Here is a 14,863-nt window from a genome sequence, read left to right on the forward strand (position 1 = left end):
CTTCTCTGTGATCAGCTATAGGTTTAGTGAAATTAACTACAATTCTGCTCATGTGCTTTCTGTCATCTCATCGTTCCTCTTTCATTTTTGCTCCTCTTTCCTGAGACACACCGGCAGAGAGCTGCGTGGGGGCGCATTACAGAGCTAATGGGTGGACCCGGAGGAGAATTTCCAGCCCCGTGATTTGCTAATCGGGGGCTGGTTCCCGAGTCCTTCCTCTGTAATCGTGGCTCTGGTTTGTGGAGCTCGCCCAGCCCTCCTGTCTGTGGACGCACCAAGTGTACAGACTGCACCCTGCGCGTTTTGGTTAAAGCCCGATTACCTTCACTGTGAAGGCTGGGCACTGGGAAGGAGGATCGGGGGCCTCGTGGCTAAGAGAAGAGGCTGAAAACTCACCACTTATGGCTTTTTTCTAGGACCGTTTCCATCATCATTTGGGATTGTAGAAGGGACGCTGTTGAAAATCACCTGAAGTTGCCCAGAAGTTTGATTCACTTGTGGGCCATGGAGATGCAAAGGTGGTCCACAAGGTGGAAAACGAAACGGTGGCTTATGGATTCCACTGTAACAGCATTCATCACTTTAACCCTGGTTCTACAGGCTGCTTGTGTCACAGCAGGTAAGAATACTAGGGAGCAAACTCCTGTAATGACCTTTATTTGCTCCAAAAAGGACGGAGCTGACACCGGTTGGTCTGGTGATGGAGATAGGGGACTGACTTGGACACAACACCATCATGCTTGCTTTGTATTTAAACATACAAGTATTTTTTTCTCGGTTTCACAACTTCAGTAGATTCATTGAGGCTGAATACATGTAGGTTTGCGCACTGTGTGGAAAAGCGTAAAAGTTTTCCCTGCTCACACTACTATTATAGTGAAGTGCACTGGTCCAGAGCCAACTTAGTCAGCCCACACACTGAGTAGATAACTGCGTGAGGTGCACATAATTATCCGGCAAACACACTACATTCATTCACATGCAGTTTACCGCGGGGTTACTTTTACGCACGAAGGGAACGCGTCGTTGCCGGAGATGAATCACTCCGCATAATTAAATTCATCCTAAACCGCCGGTATGTGCTCACTCAAATCAGGACAGAAGAGCAGGTAACTGGAGATTCACTTTAGACACTCAGAAGAAGCTCTTTGTTTGTACTGTGGTCCGCTGGGTGGATGTGGACACGGCTAGCAGGGTGGATTACCTCAGCCAGATGACACTGGACATTGAAACTCTTAAGTGTTTCTTGTATTCCTCTGCCAGGGTGAAGAGATGATGGCTGCTACATTTTTATTTAATGCTGATCTGGTTGTCAAAAGTCAGAGAAAGCAGCAGTCTCTTTATAATTAAATGGCTTTAGAGAGAGATAGATAGATGAATGGATAGATAGATAGGTATGTTTATATAAAGGCCTCTCTGTGCAGAGTACGCAGCCATCTACAGGCATCTGTGTGGTCAGACAGGTTCACCCTATCTCCACACTGCCCTGGTCCACACTGAAGCCCACAAGCTGCCCCCCTCACCTACGCCACTCCACTCCACTCCAGTCAACCCCCCACCCCCATCCCACCTTACTGGTGCCCAGCTCTTCCCCTCAACTTTGCACTTGTTTGATAACAACTGCAGCACGGCGCTGTGTTGTGTGAGCGGTGGGAATGCTTCCTCTCTTAAGTACTGAGCAGTTATTTGATGATGGTCCTTGTCGCACTTCCCTATGATTTCACAGCCTTCAAAGAGCCGGCCTGCATATGAGTCTAGCCTGCAGCCATAATGGCCACCAGTCACAGGGCTTGAGATTACATAGGCCTCCTCACACTGTATGCTATAGACAAACGTGTGGGGATTTACTGTCACACCTATAGTCACAGGTGGAAATTTAGGAAGCATATTTTATGTCCACAATGATGGCACGATGTGAATTATTTTTTAAAAGCTTGTTTGTTGGGTTTGAAAATGTTTCATAAGCACTTTGGTGATTGAATATCTCAACTTTTTAGTCAAATGTTTTGTAACATTAAAGCAAGGTATTCCAAATGTTTCGGCTGCAGAATTTAAATGCAAAAAAAATAGTTTGTGTCACTTTTTATTCATTTATACCAGACTAGATAGAATCATTACCTTTCCAAACCACTCCAATCTTGTCTCTATTTTTAATCTCAAGCATTGTGCTGCAGGCTCTGTTTTCCAGGGTCAGATTCTCCTGAGCTCTTTATGGCAGCCGAAGCTGTTTCTGCAGGGTGCCCTCTCCATCTAGCAGTGTACAGACACGTTTTCTCAGCCCCCCCCCGGGCGCAGACTCAGATGTGCATTCCAGCAGACAAAGCTAGCATTTTCAGAGTCCTCTCTCCCCAATGTGCTCCACCGGGAATATCAGCTAATCAGCTCCCTCACTGGACCTGAAGCTGTCACATATTCACTCGCTGCTGGATCATTTGCACACAAAGCCATAGCTTGTGTGACTCACATCAAAGTTGTATAGTGACTGCAAATTAAAAGAAAAAAAAAAAATTCAGATACTACTTTCTCTATAACACTAAGAAAAAAAACAGTGCTCTGGTTTCCTCATATGAGGGCTACAGTAAAGAGAGTTAATGAGAGGTAAAGAGTCAAAGAAAAAAATGCTTTGAAAAACATGGGTAGGTCTCCGTGAGGTTTCCTAGGAATGACAGCAGCATAAAGCTGTCTTGTTGTAGCAGGCAGCATGGTGGAAGGTGAAAGGAGAGAGGGAAACAGAGTGGGTGGGTCTGAGCGTAAATATACACATATATATATAGAGAGACACTCTGACTGAAGATATTATTAGAGTCTCAGGGAGCTGCAGGTGAAAAGGTCCTACTCCATTTACCAGTCAGGTTTACCTCTGTGTAGAGATGACAGTCAGATGATGTGATGACAACTCTATGCTCACATCTTATGTACTGGGCAATGAGTGTTGAGCTGAGGCTGTTTTTGGACTCTGTCCTAAGAGTAGTGTTATGCTATCTCTTAGTTACATCACCCTGTGAACATGGCAGAGATTCATGAATTATGGTAATGAATCATACATACCCCTCCCTGTCTTGTAAGACACAGAGATATTTGGATGTGACTGGGAAATAGAGACGGTCTTGTCTGATTGAAGGGTTTGCTGGAGTGTTTAGGAGGGTCCATTAGGAGGGTCCATCCTTCCATACCAGATTGAGTTCTTCTGGTAGCTACTGTATGTGGCCTGTTTGCTCAGCCCTGAGGGCAAACTCACACCAGCTCATCAGATGCACTCTTTAAAACCTGTGCACACTCATTTGGCCACCTTAATGGATTGGCCAGTGTTGACGTTTTCTCAGCACCTCTGTGTGAGGGTCACTGCTTGGCCAAATTGCCACATCTGGAACCGATGAGTCCTGGAGTTTGAATTGAAAGCAGCTCCGCAGGAACTCACAATGAGCTTCTCAGTTCACGCTCCAAAATAAGTAGCTGGTTCATCCTCGCAAGCTTCAAAAAAGGCCAAGTTGACCTTCCCCATCCCCGCAGTGCAACAGTTTGCTTTGCATGATTTGCTTGTCTTCGTTTCCTCTGTGTGCTCTGTGCATTCTAAACAGCAGCATTAGCAGCGCTGACTTTTGGGTGATTTTGTTCCAACTATTAAGTGCTTACAGCAACGTCATACTCCAGCAGCATAGATTCATGTTGGAACAGGGACATGTCCCCTAACCAAATGCTTCTCTGAACGGAGTGAAACATGCTGTTCATATGCTTTTCTTTTACACAGCTCTCATGTTGAGCACTGACAGCAGACAATTTTAAGGTATTATCAGTATCATGTAGCACTTCAAAGTAGGTAAAAGTGAAAGTTTGAAAGTGCTCATCAACACAGTGACCTAAGATACACATGAGAAGGTACTTAGTTATAAACTTATACAACTTGTTAATATTAACAAATGCCTATTATGTTTAAACCAGTGTAAACCAGCCTATCAGCACTCCAAAGGTCTCTTATTCCTTAGTATAGCAGTGCTTAGATTTAGTGTTGCCGGGCGAAAATTCTATCACTGGAGAGAGGAAGTTATTTGTTTTATGTCAAACCTGACGGACTATGGCTGCAATCAGCTGAAAGCACAAAGAAGTGCCCACAAAAAAGTTTTAGAAGTAAATTCTACTACTCAAAAAACACCATTGTTCACCGGTATGATGGGAAAAATGCCTTTTGCCCCTGGCTGCCCCTGCTCTCCCAGTGTATACAAACGGCTCCCTCAGTCAGATCTGATAGTATTGCTTGACAGAGCCTGTTTTCAGATGAAGGATACAAACAATATTACAGTGTTACAACACAAATCCCCCCACTTAGACTTTTAAATAAACAATATTTCTGTTCTATTTTATGACATTTAACATTGTGCCAGTGTAATTCCATCATTAGTCAGACATCGGTCTGCATCCTCTGTGCAGTGAAGTGAGCGGCTATTTTTATTTCCACATATCGTGTTCCGAGTCCAAATGGCCTGATCATGTTTGCCATTTTTGATACTGAGAGGATGTTTTCATGAGGAGGCGTCATTAAAATGCTTTCCCATGGGTCTCTTTTATGTAAAGATTATCAGACTGAAGAGAGTGGAAACCCAGAGAGCCTCTGGTGAGCCTTATCAAGGTAAACCTATCCAGGTGTTGTAGATCTAGACCTCTGTTTGTCCATTATGTTCTTCGATTGGGGTCAATGGAGACATTTCCTGCTGTGTGAGCTTGTAGAGCCACAGCAAGGCAGCGTTTCCTGCCTTGAGACAGGAGTTGCTCAATGAGGGAATGTTGATCAGTTCATGTTACACTATGTGTGATTTCATAATAAAGGTGTATAGCTAGAGCCAGTGATCTTGTGAAGTATTGGATATACAAGCACCTTGTGTGGGCAGTGGTAGTGGTTGCAGGTGAAGAGTCATAAATGCATGTAAAATGATGACATGACATCAAACTGACTAATTGGGCTGCAACGAATGATTATTTTCTTAATCGATGAGTCTGCCGATTATTTTCCCGATTTAATCGAATAATTGTTTGGTTCATAAATTGACAGAACATGTTGACTGATGATATTGCTCAAATGTCTACAAACCAAAATGACCTGTTTTGATGATTTATCTGTTATGTGGAGCAAAGAAATTAGAAAATATACAAATTTAAGAAGCTGAAAAATCTGAAAGCTTGTTTTAATTATAAAAATACATTCAAACCAATTAATAAATTATCAAAGTAGTCATTTAGTAATTGATTAATCAAAAAAAATCGTGGCAGCTATTAGCAAATTTATGTGGACCACACACACCTTATGCCAAATATTGAATAAGTATACTGTGACCTAAGTACACTTTTATTTGCTTCCTGTACAGCTGAACCAGTGGACGTCCTAAAAGTATTAGATTTTCAAAATTACCCCGAAGGAGTGACAAAAACGTCAGGATTTTGCACAAACCGAAGAGCATCACAGCCGGACTCAGCTTACAGAGTTGCCAAGCAGGTCCAGATCAGTGCCCCCACCACGCAGTTATTCCCAGGTAAGACAACCCTCTCATCCTCTAACCTTTTCACATTGCATGTCTTTGCTATTGATGCCTGAAATAAGAGGCATCTTTAATACAACACAAAACCCTCTCCTCTTTTGTCTCTTTTGCAGGAAATGTTTTTCCTGAGGACTTCTCCATCCTGACCACAGTGCGTCCCAAGTCTGGCCTCCAGTCTTTCTTGCTGTCCATTTACAACAGCGAGAGGGTGCAGCAGCTGGGCGTGGAAGTGGGACGCTCACCTGTCTTCCTGTATGAGGATCAGACTGGCAAACCAGCCCCGGAGGACTACCCACTGTTCCGCAGTCTCAACCTTGCTGATGGAAAGTACGTCAGAACTCAAACACACCCTCACATCCTCATGCTCAGGGCTGAAGCTGATTTAGAAGGAAAGGGTGTTGTAGCATGCAGCGTGTCAAATCCTTAAAATTCTATATAAGAAGGAGCCTTTCAATTTTAATCTTTGTGGACTAAAAACCACGTCATGTAATTTGAAAGTATGAATGACCTGTGTTGGGTTAGGGTTAGGCCATTTTCATATTAACTAAAACATTCAAACGATCCGCTATTTTCTTATTTTTACCGTCTTGTTCTTCTTTATTAAAAGTGAGAAAACAACCTAGATCTTCCCGTTGCTGCACCACAGGTGCTCATTCCCGGATTATCCATCTCATCAGGAGATCGTAAGCACAGAGACAGGTCAGAGACAGGAGGACACTGGGTTGTTGGGGCACAGCAGGGACTGCTGTGGGCAGCCTGACCTTATCCATGAACTCACTGCCTCTGCTTTTTACCCCCTTGGATTACCTCACCCAACCAGAAGCTGTTCTCCTTTTAGCATAAACCTGATAATCTGCTCCCTGGATCAGAAATCCCCAAATTCTCACGCAGAGCTTCAGATTAGCTGACATGATCGTGCGCAGGAGAATAATTATATATATTCTTTAATGACATTTTGCAGCATTATTTTTGTTTCCACGTGCTGACCATACTATGAGATGATAGTTAACTCGGTTATTAGCATGGTCATTCTTTCCAAAATCTCTTCTCTGCAGTAACTCTGCAACAAAGAGAAGAGATTGTGTTCATCTGGGCTGTTTTGTGTTTTGTGTTGTGTGTCGTCTTCTTGTGACCCACTCTCTGAGGAGCAAGGATTTCATGCACTTCTTGGTCTGGATGAATTCCAGCTCCAGGACTTGTTTTAAATCTTCAGTTCGGGCTTTGTACAGTTGACAGTCCCGGCAGATGCATTGTTATTAAGAAGCATCCACCAAACCTGAAAAGGGAGGCACAATGATGACAGTGATGAGGTGAAAAAGAGCATTATCCCTCTCTTTAAAGGGACTGGGAGGGTTTCTAGTGAGCTGTTACACTGCACACTGTCACACGTCTAAGCTGTTTTTTGAAAGATAAGTCTCCCTTTCAAACACAGTGTTGCTCTTTTTCTGCTTATAATACACAACAAAAGGTTAAGATATTCTTTAAACTTATTGAAGTCTGCTTTTTCCTCTTCTGCCTTACAGTATAAAGTGACAAGTAATCCTTCTGCCGTACCGTAAAGCCCAAAGAGTGTTTCATGCCTGTTTTCCTCTTAAGCTTCACTGCCTGTGCTGGAATGTTTCGCTATGATCTTGCTCCCTTCAAGGGGGATTGGGCATTTTCCCTCCTCCGCTCACAACACGTACCACCATAGAGAAATGAATTTGATATTAGATCTGTGCCTCCGTTACAGACTCCCCATACTGCCATCTTGGGCTTACAGCGCTGCCAGGTTCTCATCTTCCACCTTAGAACAATGTTTTGACTGTGTGTCTCGTGCTCTGGCAAGACAGGCCTTCCTGGATCCTGACACACACTTTCTACAATGTTCACCACGTCTGTCATGCCGAGTAACCCAGAAGGAGGATTAAGTTTGGAGTTTAATGAGTGTAATCCTGTGTTAAACAGGGCCAAAGTGTGAGGGCAAGAATGTGGTCCACTGCTGATTGGTATGCAATGGTCCTTCCTTAAATGCAGCGGCAAACGGTCCAGTGGCGAGGGAGGTGTCACACTCACGTGTGACCCTGATTAACCCTTTACGTCCGTGGGTGTTGCTGATAGAAATGTATCTGTGTTTCTCAGAGCATTTCTTCATGTCATGAATTCCATCATATGGCAGAGATTATTTCCATTGAGCAGCTTTTCTCTTTTATAAAAAAAGCTAATGATAATCCTATTAAAAGTGCTTGTATTCAAATTATTGACTTGCTGTGCAGATGATTCTTCTTCCTCTTGCTTTTGTTGTCTTTCAGGATTATTAAATGTAAGCTCATGCGGTACTTTGCTGTAAGTGTGTGACGTGAATTCCTGAAAACTGAGTCTTACAGTGGAAGTACCGAGTGACCCAGTGGCCTCTTTAATTGCTCACCTCCTCTCTCCTCTCTGCCTCCTCCTCGATCAGGTGGCACCGTGTCGCCATCAGTGTAGAGAAGAAGACGGTCACTATCATTGTCGACTGTAAGACGACGATCACCAAGCCTCTCCTCAGGAGTGACCATGCGTCTATCGACACCACTGGCGTCACCGTGTTTGGCACCAGGATCCTGGACGAGGAGGTCTTCCAGGTAGAGATTTCACTTGGGCTGATTGTGGCTGCATATTTTGCCTCGTTACCACGTTTATCAGATCCATCTTCATCTAAAACCTTTTTCCGACAAGTACAAGTTGACATGTTGTGTACATGTCCAGATTTCACTCACTGCCAACGTAAAATTCTTTGACTTGTGAAGTTTCAGTTTGATTCTCATGGAGGCAGCCCTCGTCTCCTTTGAAGCCGCCTTAAAGGAATGTGGAAATGATAGAAACCAGGGAGGATCTGGAGCGCTTTAGTTCTTTCGATTTTATAGATATATCACATATAAGTTACTGGTGTGTCGTTGGATGACAACACAGAAAGACTTCAATGTCTCAGCTCTTATTGTTTTGGAGCCCCCAGACTAACGTGGCCCACATGTTCTCACTTTTTCTAAGTGTGAGAAGCTCACAGTATCGGTGGAGGTCAAACAGACACACACTGTAGTTCAGAGCGACTGGGTTTTATAAGCCTTTGTCAAAATTACCTTCACAGCTTATCTCAATTGCATGATTCTCAAAGAGACTTTTTGTAACTGGGAATCATATGATAATTTAAGGATAATTGGGATGTGAATTAATGCCATCCTTATCTGGTGGCTGCATGTTGTGACATTGGCCATACTGTAACACTTTGGTAATTTAGTTCCTATTCGTTATTTTGAACTGACACACATCTGCATCTCTCAGCCTCAGAGTTTCAGTTTGTGAGAGCAGCTCAGTGGGATTTTTCCGTGTTACCACCTCCTTTGCTTGTGATTTAGACGAAAGGCTGTGAGGCAGAGGCACAGGTCATCCAGAGGTGCACGCTGGCAAGGGCTCAGGCTCGGATGTATATAAACAGTGTCACACAATGGTTACATTGTCACGACACTTGTGTGGTGTGAGAGGTAAAGGTCATAGAGAGGCTGTGAGCAGTGTTTGATTGTTTCATTTATGAACGGTGTGAATGACGAGTCATTATTCTGGTGTTATGTCTGAATGACTGATGCTGTTGCTCGTGTTTTAAAGAAATATACACATATATATGGATGTGTGTATTTTTTTTGCTCGCATTGACTTCACTAAGGAGCATCCTGCATATTTGAGGCTGTTTTGTGTGTCCACACATGTGTCTTTGGTTTCCTGCTTTTTTTTCTGTCTGGCATTATTTGCTCTGTCTCACCTGCGGCTACACTGTGGCAGTTTGGTTTATGACATGTAATACATGTATAAAACCATTATTATCGTCATGAAGGAAATGCCAATTAGAGAAAAGCACTAACATAGTTTTCTCTTGAGACCATTCTGGGCGTTCAATTTCTCTCAGTTTTATTAAACGTATAATATTTTATTCTCTGTCTCCGGTTGAGTTTTGCTTTTTATTTTGGTATCTTAATATGCAATGAATGAGCAGATGTCTTGATGTTGCTGACTGAAGTCTGAAAAATGCTTGTTGTGTCATAATACTCAACGTGTTTGAGCTGCACAGAGTTATAAACAGATTAGTTTTGAATATCTCCTGGTTCAAAACCAAAGTGTGTATGAAACAGTGTGTCCAGTCAGAGATCGGCTCGTGGAAATGCTGAAAATAGGAGCCATAAATCAGCTAACAGGGTCTTCACTGTGTGGTTTCTGGAACAGATCTCCTGTCTGTTCTCTGTCCTTGCTCTCCTCAGAGATCCACAGGGACCGATGCATGCTGGGATATACAGGGGAAGGAAATACCTCAACCCTGTGCATTCAGTCAGTCAGCAACCAAGTCAGTGGTTAGAATGAGAAAATAAATGTGTCCGTTATGTCAGCTTTGCTGACAGCTAAAGGGACCTTGTCATACCTTCTGTTGTTATTTTAAATTGTCACTATATTTGGTTTAAGCAGCCAGCCTTTAAGGAAGTAGAGGAATGCACGGAATACTGTAAATAATCCTGGCTGGACTGTCTTAGTAGCGAGTGTTAATTTGGTAGGTGGGGTTTTCATTTGCAGGCTTACATTGAAAATAAATGTAACCGCCTTTTTCTCCAGCATCCACATTTTGACGTTTGTTTTCACTGGTTGACCTGCATTTTTCATAAAAGTCTATTCATGCCGTACCTGCCCCAGGTTGGAGGCGACCACCGTCGCAAAGGGATCTGGTTTGGATGAATGGGAGTCTTTCATTGCCCCGTCAGGCCTTCCTCATTTCCTCATCTCCTCCCCTCCCTGCATTTGCTCCCCTGCCCACCAACCCCAACCACCACCACCACCACCACCACCACCACCACCTCCTCCTCCTCCTTCTCCACCCTTTCCCCATCCTGAGGCCTCCCTGCCGTGTCAAAGCCATGAGACTGTCTATTCATGCCTGGCCAACATTACCTGTCTGAATCAACTACACCCACATATGTATATGTGTAAAAAACCACATTAGTTACTCATTAGATCTCAGGTGAAGGAGGAGATAGTGCTGAGGTGTCTGTGCCATATTAGAATGTGCATCTTGTTTATGGTTGGTTTCGTTTAGTGGATTTGATTCATCATGGTAAATACATTTAGGACGTTAGGTTAACTTTTCTGTTTAAAAGTTACTGTTTATGAAATAATTTGACCTGGCTTTACTAAAAAAAAAAGAATCTTTGAGATGTAATATAGTTATTATTAATATGTTTGTTTCTTTTGCACTTAGAGTTTTGTTAATCTCATGTTGTTCTGTAGAGCTGGGGCCTAGAGAACCTTTACATTTTTTGTGTCCTTCTCCTTTAATGTCACATACTGCTCCAGCTGTGTGAGGTTCAAGCCCCTTTTGCCTTTTCTGAGTTCTCCTCCGTCTAATGTACAGACATTGGGGGAGTGGCTAATTGTTGTGTGGGGCTGTCTAATTACAGTTAGCTATGGCTGGACTAAAGGCATGCTCCCTCAGGCAAAGGTATGTCAAAGGATCCACGGTGACGACTAGTTGTGATTTGATTTGGTCGGTGATGCCCTGCGCTCGCCCTGTTATTAAACCATGCAATAGGATTTTAGACAAACAAAAGATCAATCAAAACTTCCAAAGCAGGGATATTACCTTCATGGAGCTACTGCATTTGTGGAAAAGAAACTTCTAGCATTTGATTATTTATCTTTGACCTCTTTTGACCTCTCATAGAGTGTATGTGTGTATCTGATATGATTACAAACCTAAGTATATACAATTACACACTTAAGATAGTTAGATAGTCTCCCTTAACAGCATGTTGCTTGCATTTAGTCAAGCATTTGCATCATACTGTATTTAGGGTTTAATTATTGTACTGGATTTAACTTGATTCTTACCAATATTAGATACAGTGAGTTTGGCCAGTATCGCACTCACATCAATACCGAAAACAACATATCTACTGAATATTTAAATATGTTGTAGATGTTTCTGACAATTCCTTTTCAGTTTGAACAGTATCACAGATTAATCAGGAGTAGATAATACTTCTTAACTTGAGAAACTGTGATGCGGACAGCGTGATAGCATATGATTTGTGTATTCTGTTTGCTTAACGATTGTTTTACACAACCACGAAATCCGTGGTACGTTAATAAAGGACATGTGCTTGCATGTTTTTTCCAAATGATGCATTTAATCAGAGTTGAGCACCGCCAAGAATAACAGAACAGGTATAGAACAGTAAATAGATTTCTACAAGTCTCAGCTGTTTGGTCTTGACCCAGCTTCTCTCTTTCAGCCTTAACCTTTGACCCCACAGTCATAAACACACAAGGTTGTGAGCTTGTTTCTGTGCTGCGCTGTGCTGTGCTGTAAGAAGGAGGAGCCATTACTTTGGATCTCTGGCTTTTCTCTAAATTGCTAGAGGCTTTTATCTCGGCTGTCCATAATGGAAGACAGGTTCAGAGCCTCAGTGTAACTCTTCCCAGGTGTTTCCCTTGCACAAAACACCTTTTACCATCCCAGCTGCTCTCGCTAAAGCCCTGCCTGTCTGTCTCTGGATGCTACCTTAGCGCTCTCTGCCAACAGTTACTCACTCGCCTTGTAATGAGCTTGTGAATGGGCTCTTAATTGTTTGGCGTCTTGGCTGAAATCATATTATAACAACGGGTTCATGTTGCAGATAGCATAAAATATCCTGGTCAAAGTTGTTTTCTTTGAAGTGTCCTTTGTCGTCGTTTTGTTGTGCATTAGCGCTTAGCAGACACCCATTGTTGTGTCTGTTGTGAATCAATCCAACATGTTTCTCAAGTCCTGCTATGAAACGGTGAGTAGTTTCCTGCTTGTGTTGATCTGATGTGATCTGGGGGTCGAACACTAAGTCTCCACAGGCTATTTGTGTGCAGACGGGTGGCTTTCAGATGTGGACTAATTAGAGCTGACTTTAGGCAGGGTTCAAGAGTACAGTGTTGGTCTTTGGGTGACATAATACATGTCAACTTGAGTCAGTGCAAGGTTTGATCTCTGTCACACTCAAACACATGGGGCCTTTCCTAACTTGGCTTTTATGATGTCCCTTGCTTGTTTGATCAGCTTTGCTTTTTCATATGGATAATGTGCATTTCTCTGATAGCCTAGACCTCCTTAAGTGCTTCACTTAATGTTGTGTATTGTTGTGGTTTACACTTAAGTGATATTCAGTTATTACTTGTAGCCCTGTTGCTGAGAAGTAGGAGTGACTTATGGGCCTTTTTGCATGCTACAGTATCCACGACTGTAGAGATAGTGTAGTTATAAGAACTTACTGACTGGCTTACAGCTGCTAGTGGGCAAAACAACACAATGAGATCAGGTAATTAGCAGAAGCAGGCCAGAATCTGGGCAATTTGGTGTTAGATTAGTGTTTTTATGCTACTGTTTTGTCAGTGAAAAATGCACCGTGTCTCATTTGTGTTATGGTAAGCAAAGCAAACAGACGTTGAAAGAAATCGGCTTCTCTTGAAGACAGTATCCACCCACCCTGAGTCACATAGCTGAAGCTGTGCAGGGAGATGTTGACAGATGGTTACATGGAGAAAGTTTCCCATGTGACGCGCATCAACAGATGTACACATGTGCATGTTAATACTAAGGTACATGTTAAGGATCAATTGGTCCACTCCCTCTGTCTGTCTATCTGTCTGTCTCTCTCTCTCTCACACACACAAACATACCCACATTCTCTTGACAAGTTATAGCCTGCTTCATTTCTCTCCTGGTTCACTGCCAGTCAACGTATGGTGCCCCTGCAGAAACAAGTGCGTGAGCATTTTTACCTCTGGGCTGAGGCATCTCTGTGTGCTCCTCTGCCACACAGCCTCACCGGAGACATGCCTGTTCAACTACCCCTTCCCAGCTGTCTATGCAATGTGTATAAAGGCTAAAAATCAGCCTGCAGGAACATGGTGAGCAGATACAGACTCCAGAGAAACATCTAAACGCTTTCTCCAATGCATTCGCTGTCGTGCAACAAGCTGTGTGTTTTGGCTGAAGTGACAACAAAGCGGGACAGAGCTGGAACGGTGTAGAGCACTGTGGCGACGACTGTCACAACCATAGAGAGAAAACTGTGGTCTGTGACTTTTCTCAAACCATGTCTTCAATTTACTGTGTGCTATTTTAATGGTTCTCAGACAAAACCACAGTGTGTTGTTAACATTTTCAAAGATGGCTTGATTTTAGAACAATCCCACGTTGACACTGACACTGGCTCCAGCTCCCCCACAAAGGATAAGCACTGTAATGGATGGATATAGTTGAACTAATTGTCGCTAATTGTTAAGATAGCAAATTAGCAATGTGTGAATTAGGTAAGGAGAACATTATTTACGTGGAAACTGCAATTCATTCTCATGTATTGTCAAGGTTTCTTCTTCTATAAGTGAGTCACTGATATAATACTGTATATTTGTGATAAGAAATATAAGCCCGTAGTGTGGTCTTACGGTTATTTGTTGTCCTGAGGTAAAACTTTGCACTGATAATAATAATTTTCTCAGTGTCTGGGCTCGGTTCCCTCCCTGCACCATGTGAGTGTGGACTCAGTGTGAGCTGTTTAATCATTCAAGTGGGGGAATTTACTCTGCCAGACTTCATAAGTGTATGGGACTGGAGGGATCGCATCTGTAATTTAAGATTTATATTTATGCCTCTCTGCCTTGCATGTGTGAGCTGGATGAGACATGACCCTCTTGTTAATATGTTTGTATAGCCTTGTCTTGTCTGTTGCTGATAATCTGGTTTCATCCGCCCTTATCAACTGAAGGGGCTGTTAGTCATTGTAATGTGCATGTAAATAATTCACACTGAAACCACTGATGTCTGATCTTTTGAACTGGCGTGGAAGAATATGTGCAGTTTCTACGCAGAGACAGCGATTCAAAGTTCCCTTTTCTCTTTTCTGCAGGGTGACATCCAGCAACTTCTGATCGTGGCTGATTCCAAAGCAGCATATGACTACTGTGAACACTACAGCCCAGACTGTGACACTCCCCATGGTGAATCGCTGCAGGCCCAGGAACCAGAGGTAGAGGTCATCCATCCTGGGAGGGTGTGATTGGGGGTTATACCATTATAAAGGGTCCTGATTAGTTCAAATTCTGATACATTTCATCAGATAACGGTTTGAAAGTGATGTGGCCGTAGCATTTTGGGTTTGTCAGATATTAGATTTTGGGAATGTTTGTTTCAGGGAGAAGTGATTGTTTTTTAAAGAGGTGTTTTGGTGCTTTTGTCCTTTTTAGGTTTCACACTTTATGTTCTGGCACAACTGTGCATGTTTCAGCAGCGATGACTGTAGATATGAGTT

At 42.9% G+C, this 14,863-nt stretch overlaps 1 protein-coding gene across 3 annotated transcripts in view; it reads left to right on the forward strand.

Annotated features, from left to right (window-relative positions):
• The first annotated feature begins 248 nt into the window (after nt 1-248).
• Nucleotides 249-14,863, forward strand: part of col11a1a (collagen, type XI, alpha 1a) — a 70,058-nt gene continuing 55,443 nt past the window's right edge. For 2 of the 3 annotated variants that reach the window (XM_044030756.1, XM_044030764.1), the window contains exons 1-5: nt 250-619; nt 5,358-5,522; nt 5,642-5,855; nt 7,969-8,131; nt 14,462-14,581. In XM_044030756.1, coding sequence (XP_043886691.1) covers nt 505-619; nt 5,358-5,522; nt 5,642-5,855; nt 7,969-8,131; nt 14,462-14,581 — 777 coding nt within the window. In that variant the 5' untranslated portion in view covers nt 250-504. Of the gene's footprint in view, nt 620-5,357; nt 5,523-5,641; nt 5,856-7,968; nt 8,132-14,461; nt 14,582-14,863 lie in introns of all 3 variants that reach the window. The other variant, XM_044030748.1, reaches the window with a different exon arrangement.

Source organism: Solea senegalensis, linkage group LG1 (genome assembly GCF_019176455.1).
Source record: "Solea senegalensis isolate Sse05_10M linkage group LG1, IFAPA_SoseM_1, whole genome shotgun sequence".
Classification (NCBI taxonomy): domain Eukaryota; kingdom Metazoa; phylum Chordata; class Actinopteri; order Pleuronectiformes; family Soleidae; genus Solea; species Solea senegalensis.